The sequence below is a fragment of the Palaemon carinicauda genome, chromosome 2 (genome assembly GCF_036898095.1).
Source record: "Palaemon carinicauda isolate YSFRI2023 chromosome 2, ASM3689809v2, whole genome shotgun sequence".
NCBI classification, from domain to species: domain Eukaryota; kingdom Metazoa; phylum Arthropoda; class Malacostraca; order Decapoda; family Palaemonidae; genus Palaemon; species Palaemon carinicauda.
Window position 1 is genome coordinate 27238087 of NC_090726.1, and position 12997 is coordinate 27251083.

The 12997-nt window shown below is 36.2% G+C and overlaps 1 protein-coding gene across 1 annotated transcript in view; it reads left to right on the plus strand.

The window, feature by feature from the left end:
- Nucleotides 1–11028, plus strand: part of LOC137615586 (ionotropic receptor 21a-like) — a 13927-nt gene extending 2899 nt beyond the window's left edge. The window contains exons 4-11 of the mRNA XM_068345460.1: nt 495–727; nt 966–1094; nt 1487–1673; nt 2325–2561; nt 8569–8834; nt 9278–9415; nt 10082–10268; nt 10729–11028. Of these exons, the coding sequence (XP_068201561.1) occupies nt 495–727; nt 966–1094; nt 1487–1673; nt 2325–2561; nt 8569–8834; nt 9278–9415; nt 10082–10268; nt 10729–11028 (1677 nt within the window). The remainder of the gene's footprint in view (nt 1–494; nt 728–965; nt 1095–1486; nt 1674–2324; nt 2562–8568; nt 8835–9277; nt 9416–10081; nt 10269–10728) is intronic.
- The last annotated feature ends 1969 nt before the right edge of the window (nt 11029–12997 follow it).

A 12997-nucleotide genomic window follows, 5' to 3' on the forward strand; every position in this document is an offset into this window, starting at 1 on the left:
TGACAGACATATAGTGGTTCTATTTAATCAGTGTCTAAGTCCTGCTTTCACATTAACGTAATATATTCTTAGTTATTTAATTCAATATAATCTTTCATTACCAGAAGTAAAATGACATAAAGGAGTGAACTGTAAGATTCTCCACAAAACAGCACCGACGGAAATATTTGGAATAAGGAACTTCGTTTCCATGCACTATCACACAAGCAATCTGTTTATTCTTGCTACCATTGATCATATATTTTATTTTTGTTGCACATTTGCTGTGCATTTATTTCCTCCATTCAAAAAATAACATTAGATGGCTATAAAGGGTTTTTAAAAACAAGTGTTATATTCCAAAAATTCAATATTGCTCCATTAATATTAATTTCAAGAAATATTTCAAGCATTAAGGACTGAGAGTATAACTTTGAATACAATGAAAACCTAAATCTAAAAACAATTGCAACAGATACATAAATCTCTCACCTGTCTCCCCTCGCTTGTCACAGTTACGTCAGAGTTCAAAATGCTTCACTGCTGTTGTCCTCAGCGAAGACAGCAATTTCCTGGAAACGTTTGCCGAAGGATCCCTGGGAGGGCGACTGTTGGTCTGGACTTCAAGGCTTTTAGTCATAACTCGACTCTCCTTCTCAAGACTGAGATTCCTAATGTCTCATTACTGGACGTTTTCCATGATGAATGCGATCGTCTTGAATCTGGAGGAAGAGTCGCAATCTGATAAGTAAGATCAATGGAATCAAGTAATCTCTGGATATAAACCAATATTTATAGAAGGTGCAAACTAGATAATTTTTTAAGGTGTTGACTGACATTGCCTTACCCAAAGGAATCTTCTGAATAATATGAAATATTTACCAAGATTTTTTCTGAATTATTAAAACCTTTCTATCGAATATCTCACTCCTACGCAACGGTAATATTTCTCCGATTTACCAAGTTTGATCACCGGTACATTTCAGGGGAGGAGTTTACTTCACCTCTCCTTATAGTTCAAGTGACTCTCCAATCATTCAAATCGCGACTTGGTCTCATAAAGGTGGATTGAAAATCAAGAGAAAAGATGACTTCTATTCGGACAAGTTTGCTAAGTAAGCTTTTAAAACACCATTGTTGAAAGAAATTATTATATCTTTGACTTTGATTATAGTTAAAAGATACACTGAAGCAAATTGGAAATTCTAATCAGCTCCAGATTTGATAATCAAGAAAATTGTTAGTTTTCTTATCTACGTCTAATTTATTACATTATCCACACACATACCCCCAAATACAAAGATACGGACCGTTATATATATATATATATATATATATATATATATATATATATATATATATATATATATATATATATATATATACGTATACGTGTGTGCGCGCGTGCGTGTGTGTATGTGAATGTTTTTGTGTGTGAGTGGATAAAGAAAACCAGACAGATGAAAGAATTACCGTACCTGTAAACACTTCCCATTTTTCTTTCCAGTTTCTTCGGAGCGACCGTGAACGTCACTGCCCTTCCTTACGCCCCCCATTGGATCGAGACGTCAGAGAAGCAGGCTGATGGATCAACGACCAAGATCTACGGAGGAACAGATTATCAGCTTCTATCAACTATCGCTGCAGCTCTCAACTTCACTATTAATGTTTTGCAGACAGCCAGCTGGGACGAGGTTTGTTTATACTGAGTTCTTTGCTTGTATACCCCTTCTTTATTAGGTTAGGAGGAAAGGCTCTGAGGCTATAACATGCATTTCGTCCATTGGTCTCAAAGACTGATGCCTTTGTAGGAATTTGGTTGGAGCTCTGGGACTCAGAACGTTATAATGCCTAATTACATGAGTTGTTATGATTATATGGTGATATATAGAAAATGGTGATAACACTAAAACGGTTGTTTACAAAATTAATATCATACATATTTTAAAGAAAAAGTGGAAAAACTTATTCCTTTGGTGGCAAGTAAATATTCTAAAAAGAAGGTTTTCATTTCAGTATGGCAAGTTAACTCATAAGAAAGAACAGATCTCAATTTTTCGGGAAACAGCTGAACATTTTCTTCATACAAATATATATATATATATATATATATATATATATATATATATATATATATATATATATATATATTATTTCTCCCATTTCACATGACTAAGATTATCATTATCCTAAAGGCATATTAATATCTAAAAAATCAGGGGATATTGTCAATTATCAGATCATCATTATTACTATAATTATTTGTGGGGCAAATCCTTAGAAAACGGATGTACTAATTTCTCAGGTGGTTTCTTATCCATTTCTAAAAGTCAAAATAAATTTAGGTGGCCCAGCGCGTAGAAGAGAGGACCTCCTTTATGGCAACAGTGTTCCACAACGTGTTGCCGCAGAGGCTTGAAAGGTACGACTACTCATACACGTACGAATACGGATCACTGGATTTCTGTGTTGCCAAACCAGGTTTGAAACCGCAGTGGCAAGCTTTGTATTACCCTTTTACGAACGGCGTTTGGCTGACCATCTTAGCTGCTCTTGTGGTGGTGCCACTTTTTCTGAGATTGGTAAGGTCATGTGAATTTACAACAAAGTGTATTTCAGTTTAAATGCTTTCAGGATCATCTTTATAATGTTTGCGCTGCACTTTTTCGTCATTGGCTTAATATTGCTTGCTATGCCTTTGTCTTATTATTACCTATGCTTCGTTCATCCTTCACCCGTGCCAATAATCTATCTTGTTATTGATTGCTCTGTTTTTCTATTTATTTTATTTACTTGAAATATTTTGCTTTTTTCTATTATTACATCATTACCTACATATTGTTAGTGTTGTAATTTACATCCAAAACGAGTTGTTATAAGGAAATAATTAATCATCACAACAAACAGTTATGATAAATTCAAGGTATTATAGGAAGCTGTTGTTTACTTCGTTTCTTCGGATATGGAATTATTCTATGGAGATCTGTATGCGGTCTGGTATCGTATACTTTCCTTGTAGGTTCGACAATTTCATTTCTTAAATAAATTTAACAAGATATATTCCAATTCTTAGAATTAAAAGTGAACTTTTTTATTTATAAAATCCATTGTCCGTAAAATTTATAACTTAATAAAAATCCCCACAGCCAGATTGTAGCTAATAATAATAATAATAATAATAATAATAATAATAATAATAATAATAATAATAATAATAATAACCCAGTCGTTAATTTCTTTAATTATAATTCAAGGGACATATATTTGTAATATTTTAGGTGATATGGTGGTTTCATCTCGGTTACTTGTATCTTTTATGCTATTTTTGAAGAGATACAGTTACAAGAGTCTTATATCTGCATATTTCCACAAAGTGATAATCATAATAACTGACTCAATTATCCCTGTCATATCATCATATCTTTATTTATATCCTGATCTCGCATACTAACGGATGTCGAGTAGTGAGTACTACCGTGGCAGTACGAAATAAGTATGGAATTTGGTCTATTTTTGCGTTGACAATACGAAAACAGTACGTAAACCTCACTGATTGAGTGTTGGATCAGCCATTATGTCGGATTTATTGCGGATGCTCTCAAATAGTGGTGGATGCGGTACATCGAGAGTACAGTCGACAGGGATAAAGTACAGATGGCATGGGAGAGTATGGACCTCCAGGTATGAAGACAGTACGGGAATCTTGGATACAGTACATATATATTATTACAAACAGACGCAGTACTGATGACCTCTAGTCCCCATATATGCCCCCACATTATTTGGGTCTAATCATTGAGTTTTTCCTCTAATCCGGCAGGTACTCCAAAATGAGATAATTACTCAGGAACCAAGCTGCCTCTCCTTTTATGCCACCGCTAGTCTCTCTGTACTGTATCTGGCTCATTTGCTAATATCCCTTTCACACTGGCTTTCTTAAAATCTCGTAAAGGCTTGGGCGGAATATTTTTGCTGTCCGCAGCTGTTCGAGCTATCTGGAGTCCAAAATGGTACGTATTCAGTTCAATGTTATATATGGTCGTACGAGCCTTTTCGAGGCCGTCCTAAACTGATTTCTGCAGACTGTCTCCCACAGTCTGGTACGTAGTCAGTCTGAAATCGTGCTTAATCAGTCTGAAATTGTACGTATCCATCTGAAATGTACATGATCACTGCATAACCACTCTGAACTCATCCGCAGTTTTACACAGTTGATTTATCTGAATTGAGAACATCTCGAACAATGGCGTTTGCTTTCGGATTCATATCGTAGTAATTCACATAACAGCTGACTGACTATATGCTCGCCTCGCTCCAAATACGTACTGTCACTGCCATAGGATTACATGTGGAGTGTTGCAGACTGAGTTCGGACTAATTATGCATGGCTGAGCCGAACTCTCTGACAATCTCGTGCCGTCACACATGGTCATGTGTCACGGAATCTGCACTGCGGTATACAGGGGACGCTTTCGCACAAGAGGAGAGCCACATATGTAGCACTTTATTTTGAATCATGCGGACCATGTTTTCAACACCAGTGTTAGTTTATGGGTAAAAAATTCTCAAAACTTGTTAGGTTATTAATTTAAACAAACATTATGGCATGACTTTCCCTTTCTATTTTCAATAATCGTAATGTAATAACATGGCATGTGCCATATGGATACATTAAATCTTACTAGGGCTATATACTCGCCATATTGTTCATGAATCATACTTGCCATAAGACTTTAAGGTAAAGTAATTACGAGTATTCTTACTACAGTTTGATATAAGCATTCATACTGTAACAAATCATAATGCTATATATTATTAAATTTACAGGCTCAAAATTTAAGTAAATTGTATATGGGAACCAATTTGAGTGAGTCTGTTTTACTATCTAATCATTCGGTCTTGTCAGTCAACACTCCCGTCTTCTGAGATAATGTAGTCTACAAGGTAGTTCCTTATGTTTTTAGCAGCTGTTGGTTCATTGCCACGGAACTGGGTTTCCATGTCTGACAAGTGAACATAGTGTCATCAAGCTCCAGGAATAACTTCATGCTCTGAAAGCATAATGCAAACTCTTATAACTATTACCTGTTGCCAGATAACACATCATGATGGCTAACTTCAATCTAGGTGATAGAGCCTTCCTATACTTTGTATCCTGCTTTGTGATCCTGTCTTGGATCATGTAAAAAAGTTCCTTAAATAAATTTGGACTCATCTCATCCTGACATAGTTTGTAATAGATTGAGCATCTTCAAGATTTACCTCAGCCATCAGATGATGATATTGCCCAAACATAGTCTCCTCTTCAGTCAAGGTTTCTCCTGTAAAGATAAAAGTTAAAAACATAAGATATGTACATAGGTTTCCTTTGCCGCCAAGGTTTTACCTAGAAATATACAAGTTAACAACATAAAAAGCTTAGAAGGTGAATGAAAGGAAAGTCATGAATAATGAAATGTAATTACCCAGTATGTTCTCTTCTGTTTTATTTTTGTTTATTCTATTACTGGAGGTTCTTCTCTTTCTTCTCCATCGTTATCAGAGTCTAGGAGATAAAATGAAATCAAAGCTTAAGTGCACTGGTGATGTGAAAGAATCTGTATATGTAGATATTTGCCCATCACGCAATGCACCTGTTTAGATGCACATGGTGCAAGTTTCAAAGAGCAAATGATGTGATGTTCTTGTTGTTGTTGTTGTTAAAGATATCCTGGCCCTTTTGGCCAGACACGGGCTTTTGCAATCTTGCAGCCCGTAGGTGTTTTGGTAGGATATATTGGGATAAGTAGTTGGGAGGGGGATATTCTGCAACATTCATTTGAGGATATTGGGATAGGTTTTGGATGGTGATGGGATGTTTGAGAAAGGAGTGATTGACTGTGGGAAGGGGATACCTTCCTATGAGCCCACTGGCTCCAGTCTGAGTTAGAGAGAAAGAGTTATAGTAGCAAGTCCCGATAAATAGGAGAGCTCGGGAAGGAGTTGAAAGTTTGAAGTCGGAGAAGTTGATATAGGTGAAGTAAAAAACATCATAGTGGTTTAAGCTTAAGTTGTGAGATAGAGGGATAGTGTGAGATTTCAGCTGAGTGGGAGAGAGCTGAAAAAAAGGAATTATAGCGGTTTTAGTGGTAGAGATAGGGTGGAATACAAAATTCCTGTACCTGTGAATAATAGACAAAAAAAAAAACGTAAAAATAAAGGTTACTTGTGATTCTGTTTATTGAGACAAACAAAGGTGGTTTGGAAGGGAGATTGAAGGTGAAGAAGGTAACACAGGCCGCTGTGCGACATCGGGTTACCAGCTGAGAGGAGAGAAAGATATGCTGAAGGTCAAAAAGACCGCCTGCGACCCCGACCCCACCCCCAGACTGGCAACACAGGCCGCTGTGCGACATCGGGTTGCCAGCTGAGAGGAGAGAAAGATATGCTGGAAGTCAAAAAGACTGCCGACGACCCCGACCCCACCCCCAGACCGGCCACACAGGCCACTGTGCGACATCGGGCTGCCAGCCGAGAGGAGAGAAAGATATGGCCACAGCCGCCAGCAATCATTCCGCTCCCTGCACAGAAATTGCAGAGGGATAAGGTTTCTCTTTTAATTTTAATTGCCGCTTAGATTTCTCATTGGCTTTGTTGCAACGTTATCTCGGTGGAGGGTAGCTGCAGAGAAAGGCTGAGAGGGTATTGTGATTGTCAATAATATGCTTGACAATTGCTGTTGCTGTTGTTCTACTCAACAAGCCATTTTATATGATTTCAGGGCCATACAAAGCTACATGCAGTTATACACAGCAGCAAAGTGTCATTTGCAGTGCAATGTTGGAATTTATCCGCTTAGAGTCCGTTACCAAACATCTCTTGCAAGAACTCCAGCTGACCACAGATAATGTATGACATCCCTCCATGATGTCTCCGCAGCCATACAACACCAGCACACTGCTGCACACGGCCATACGAGCCCATACGTTAGCCCAGTTCGTAGACAGTGCGTCTCCAGTATGTCAACCCTCAGCTACCTTATGTACTGATCCGCAGTGAAAACGCCATGACTCCCCAGATTGTTTGCCTTTTTATTTATTCTTTTTTTTTTCATAAAATAGGCTCCCGTACAGCCGTGTAAAGCTTGTCGCACACTGAGCCGGAACGGAACCGCCCCTTAAGCCACCGAAACCTCAGAACAGAACAGAAACGACGTCCAGCGCGCACACTGAGCCAGAAGCCACAGAACGGAACCAACGCAGAATTTTAAATAAACGAAGGAAGTTTTCCTTAATCATTACTGAGTTTTTATTTAATTGATGTTACAATGATTAGATATTCTGTATATCAATCTTTTATCGAATCCATAAGCCAGATGTTTATATGTTTTCAAAAAAGAAATAATAATAATAATAATAATAACAATAATAATAATAATAATAATAATAATAATAATAATAATAATCACTCCAAAATTCTTTGTATTGAATCATAAGTTCACATCATTGTTATTAAAGTACATTCGTCAAATTTCTGACGTCAGCAAAATAAAAAATAAAAAAAAATAATGATAATAATAATAATAATAAACAATAACAATAAATAATAATCACTCCTAAAATCTTTGTATTAAATCATATGTTTACATCATTGTTATTAAAATACATTCGTCAAATTTCTGACATTAGAAAAATATTGGTTGCTATTACACTAACCTCCGAATTCCTCAGCAACCCTCTCCAAAACCACCGCTGCAGTCGATCTGCGCACGCGTAGCCTGTTAGACGCCACCGACGCTTCAGAAAAAATATCTTTCAAAGAATACTGTGTCGGTTCCGTTATGTTCTGGCGCGCCAGTTCCGTTCTGTTCTGGCCCAATGTGCGCAGCCAGGTAAGAATGTATGCTTTCGATTTCTATCGGACGTTTCGGTTCTGATCGGGCGGTTCCGTTCCGGCTCAGCGTGCGACAAGCTTAATGGCGTCCACAGTCATCTGCAGTCGTAGGGCCAATGCGAGATTGCTCAGCCATCTAATATGAAAGTGGTATAACACCCATAATGTCTCAGGTGTCACACGTACTTTCTTCAATACCAGACGTACTGTAGACACATCCTCTATATTATTTATGCACATATACCTGTACTTTCTCCATACTTTCTATATACCTTTTTTTCCGTCACCAGAGGGAGTATGGAACCTCATATAAAATATGGATGCTTTTGGCAGTACATGTATAAAAATGTATAACATAGAAGTTGCTCATCAGCACGGATTTTTCAATCCGGTGGTGCAGCAATCACTTATAAAATTTGATGACGGATCCCAGCGCATGTTGCAGTCAAACGAAAGTTCTAGGCATGGACAAAGTATGCATGGAGGGAGGATTTAACGCGGATGGCTGTGGTTGCTCCCTCCACGACCATCCACGCCATCCGTGCTTAAGTGTGATCAGGGTATTAGATGTCCCAACATTTGTTATGAGACAATGGCCCTCACAACTAGATAACGAAATGTTCACAGGTATTCAACACCTAATTGTGCCAATTATATTATATCTTCAGAAACGTGAACTTCTAATCTATGCTTTCTACTCCCTTTTATGTATTTCAGACATACAAACAAACGCTCTTAGATGAATCAAATCGTTTCGCTCCATCACATTTTGAGTTGGAAATCATATTTGCAACGCTCCTTGGTCAGCCACTACTGAAGCAGTTACCTGGCAGCAGTACTTTCCGTACCATTCTTGGAACTTGGCTCGTATTTGCCTTCATTGTAGGAATAGCCTATAGGGGTAACTTGACAGCTTCACTTACGATTCCAAAATACCCTCCTCGTGTAGAAACGGTGGAGCAGCTGGTGACAACATTTGACAGGTGAGATGGATCTTTTATGTAGGATATTTTACTCAAGTATACGATAGCTACTAATTTTGAGAAAAAAATATATATATGATTAATAGTATTTCAACATTTTGATGTCATGTGATTCTTAAAAAATAAGAATATTATCTTCGTGTAAAGTTTCTATAATATATATAATTTTAATCCTCATATGCATTTAAAAAAAGAAGGGTAGAATAAAAACAAATATAAATAAATTATAAGTCTTAGCAATGCGTTATCCCAAATATAATTTATATTGAATGTTGCTTTTATAATATATCATTTTGATCATCTTTATATTTCATGTATTCGAATTTGACAGATTGATTACTGAATTTTGGGGGTATGGTTTTACATATCTATAAGGATATCTCTTCCTTGTTATAGATTGCAGAAAAGGGAAGATATTAATTCCATGTTGTGTTTTTTTGCAGAATAACAATGCCTCCCTTTGGCAATGAGTTCATTCAATTCTTCAAACAGTCAGATAACATGCTGTACAAGACTATGGCTGATCATATGTCAATTGTGCCATCTGTTATGGAAGGTCTTCGGAAAGCTATCAAAGGAGAGTAAGTTTTGAAGAAATAACTAGCATCATATTGGATTTTCCTCTTTTATTGAACAATGATAAACTAATGTCCTTTGAACATTCTCCATGTGCTAATGTTAGCTGATATTTGGAAAATATTATGCTAAACTTGGAGATAGATTTTTTCTATCAAATAATAAAAAAAAAAAAGTTGTATTTCAAAATGGAGTTCTTTTCTAAAAAATTATTTCAAAAGTAAGAAATTGTTCCATGGTATTTCAAAACACATTTTGATTTGGCAAATACATCAAATTAGGTTTTTCTTCATTTCGTTGGTTATTGGAAGTTTTCTAAATTTTAGTAGCTTTTATATTAATTCTAAAATTTTTGCAGTGGTATCACTTTTTTCCTTTAGATATCTTCATTACTTCTCCAGTTTCCTTATTTCTTCTCCTCGCTGGCCTATTTTTCCCTGTTGGAGCCCTAGAACTTAACCTGCTTTTCCAACTATGATTGCAGCTTAGGTAGTGATGATAATAATATTTTTCACTACATGTAGTTTCATCAACTTTCTTCATACCTTCCAGAAGGAGACAGTTTAGTACTCTGTCCAACAACTTGCTTTCATCATTCTTCAATCTCGTTCCATATTATTACAGCAATTCCAACCGTTTAATCTTTCCATCTCTCGCTCCTCATACCACAGCGAGGCACACGTCGCTGGACGGAGGTACATGGAACAGACTATAGCCAAGGAATTCAGCAATCCTGATGGGTCCACGAAGCTGTACGTGGGGAGGGAGAGCATCCTTCCAGGGATCTCAGCCTGGCCAATACCACACGACGCTCCTTACAGGCAACAGATTGATCGTGTTATGATGTCTGTTATTGAGGTAATTATGGCATAAATCAGAGAGAGAGAGAGAGAGAGAGAGAGAGAGAGAGAGAGAGAGAGAATGTATAAGGACGTCCTATTATTAGTTCCCCCGCTAACCAGTTCAGGGTTATGTATATGTATATATATATATATATATATATATATATATATATATATATATATATGTGTGTGTGTGTGTGTGTGTGTGTGTGTGTGTGTGTGTGTATGTGTGTGTGTGCGTGCGTGTGTATAATGTGTGTATGTAAGTATCTATTTATATATAGTGTATATATGGAAGCCTATCTATCTATCTATATATATATATATATATGTGTGTGTGTGTGTGTGTATGTGTATATATATATATATATATATATATATATATATATATATATACATATATATATATGAATTTATGCACGCATAAAGTGTGTCATACATGACTCACTGTTCACTTTACTTATTGATCGACAAAGGGTGGCTTATACGAGCAGTGGAGCAGGAACATCCTTCGCCAAGCACAATCAGAGAGCAGGAAACGCACGCGAGAATATCTCGCCCAGAAAAAGTCTCTTTCGACGAACGAGAATGAAATGGACGAACCGATGGAGGATGACCAACAATCCTCCAGACCGAGTAAGGCGCTGACAGTTGTCCACATGCAGGGGCCTCTGATGCTTCTGTTGTTGGGACTCATGGTTGGTGGACTTCTGTTTTCTCTGGAGATCATTACTCATCGTGTCGTCGCCAAGAAACGTTCAGCAATCAATTGTTGATCGACTTTATGCCCGTAGTTCTCGTGGGGGCTGGAACTGGATGCTCTTATTAAAACAACGTTATGATAATTTACTATTTTTAGGTACTGTGAGAAAGATATGTAAAACCCTATATATATATATATATATATATATATATATATATATATATATATATATATATATATATATATATAGCAATGTTTAATAATAATGTGATGAATATTAGTAGCTGAAAATCAATAATCAATCTAAAGATTTTGCTGGAATGGCTTTTGCATCGCCAAAACAATATCTGTCAATTAAATTATATTATGATAATTTATTTATGGGTATAGTTGCTGTTCCGAGTTGTTTTGTCTAAGTAAGAAACTTAACACTTGTCTTTCCGTATTCAATGTAGAAATGATGTATATCTTGATTCATATAAGATTTTTTATTTGAACCTGATCACCTAATGTTTTGTGATTTCTAAAATTATTCTTTATAGTTATTATCCATATAGGTTCAATCGTTTAATTCTTCATATTTACTTTGTATTATGAAGGTTACCTAAAATTTTAATAATTTAGTAAATAGGCCAGTTATGAAGATCCCCCATTCATTCTCAGAGAAAGAAATAGAAAAGTAAGGAATAAACAATATGGAATAAAAAAGCCGATTAATTAGATAATACCAAATAGATATGGCAGGGATTTTCATTTCAACCAGCCCTATAATTCGTACAAGGAGGAAATAAGTATGAATTAACATAATGCGTCCGCCAACTAAATTTGCCCTGACCAGCAGTACATCGACATTTCTTGCTCAATTTTTGTAGTGTTTTGAAATTGTTTTCTTTGAACGATGTTAATGAAAAAATTATTATGTATTAAGAAAATTTGAATAATCTCAGTCATCTCTATCACTCACATTTACACAATTCATCACACATTAATCATGATTACACACACACACAAACACACACACACACACACACACATATATATATATATATATATATATATATATATATATATATATATATATATATATATATATATATGTATGTATGTATATATATATATATATATATATATATATATATATATATATATATATATATGTGTGTGTGTGTGTGTGTGTATGTTTGTGTGTGTGTGTGTGTGTGTGTGTATGTTTGTGTGTGTACTATTTTTAGATACATATATAAAAGCTGGGACATGATCTATAGTAGCTGGGTTACCTTCAGGAGTAAACTACTGAATGTTGGTTGATGCAAAGCTTTAATTGTTTGGTTATAACACAAATAAAAAACGGATATTAAGCATGATTTCTCATCACAGTTAACAATTTCAATGATGTGGTAGGTTATTGGAAAGTCCATGTTCGTGATCTGACGTACTGTGGTTTGAGTCCCGCTCAAGCTCGATAGTTTCTTGTAGTGTTTACTACCTCACCATCCTTTTGAGCTCAGGATGGGGTGTTTGGGGAGAGCTAAATGTCTACCTACTGAGTCATCAACAACCATCGCCTGGCTCTCCCTCGTCCTAGCGTGGCCGCTGATCTTAGGTAGATATGGTCTGTCTGTAGGGCATTGTCACTGTCCCTGGCCTCAGCCATTCATGAGTGACCTTTAAATTTTAAAGAGAGAGAGATCATTAAGACCAGAAGTGGAATCCATTCCATGTTTTATAATTTTCGCCTGGAATCATTGTCGGCATTCTGTATATCTCATGTGTCTAACAAGGTCTTAAAAATACATATAGAAAACGTTTGAATAAACAACATGATTTTTGACATTGAAGACGGGCTGTCATTTCCCTTTGAGTGATGGCTCGAATGACCTTTCGTTGCGTCCATTCCACGTCCAGACCAGATTCTCTTTTAATGAGTTCCGATCCTTTATTTATTCCTTTCTTTGTCTTTTTTTCTATTGATCGCATAGTGAATTCGCATGGAAATATTCTTCATACCATAAGTGATATGTTTTACAATGTTCGTATGTGCA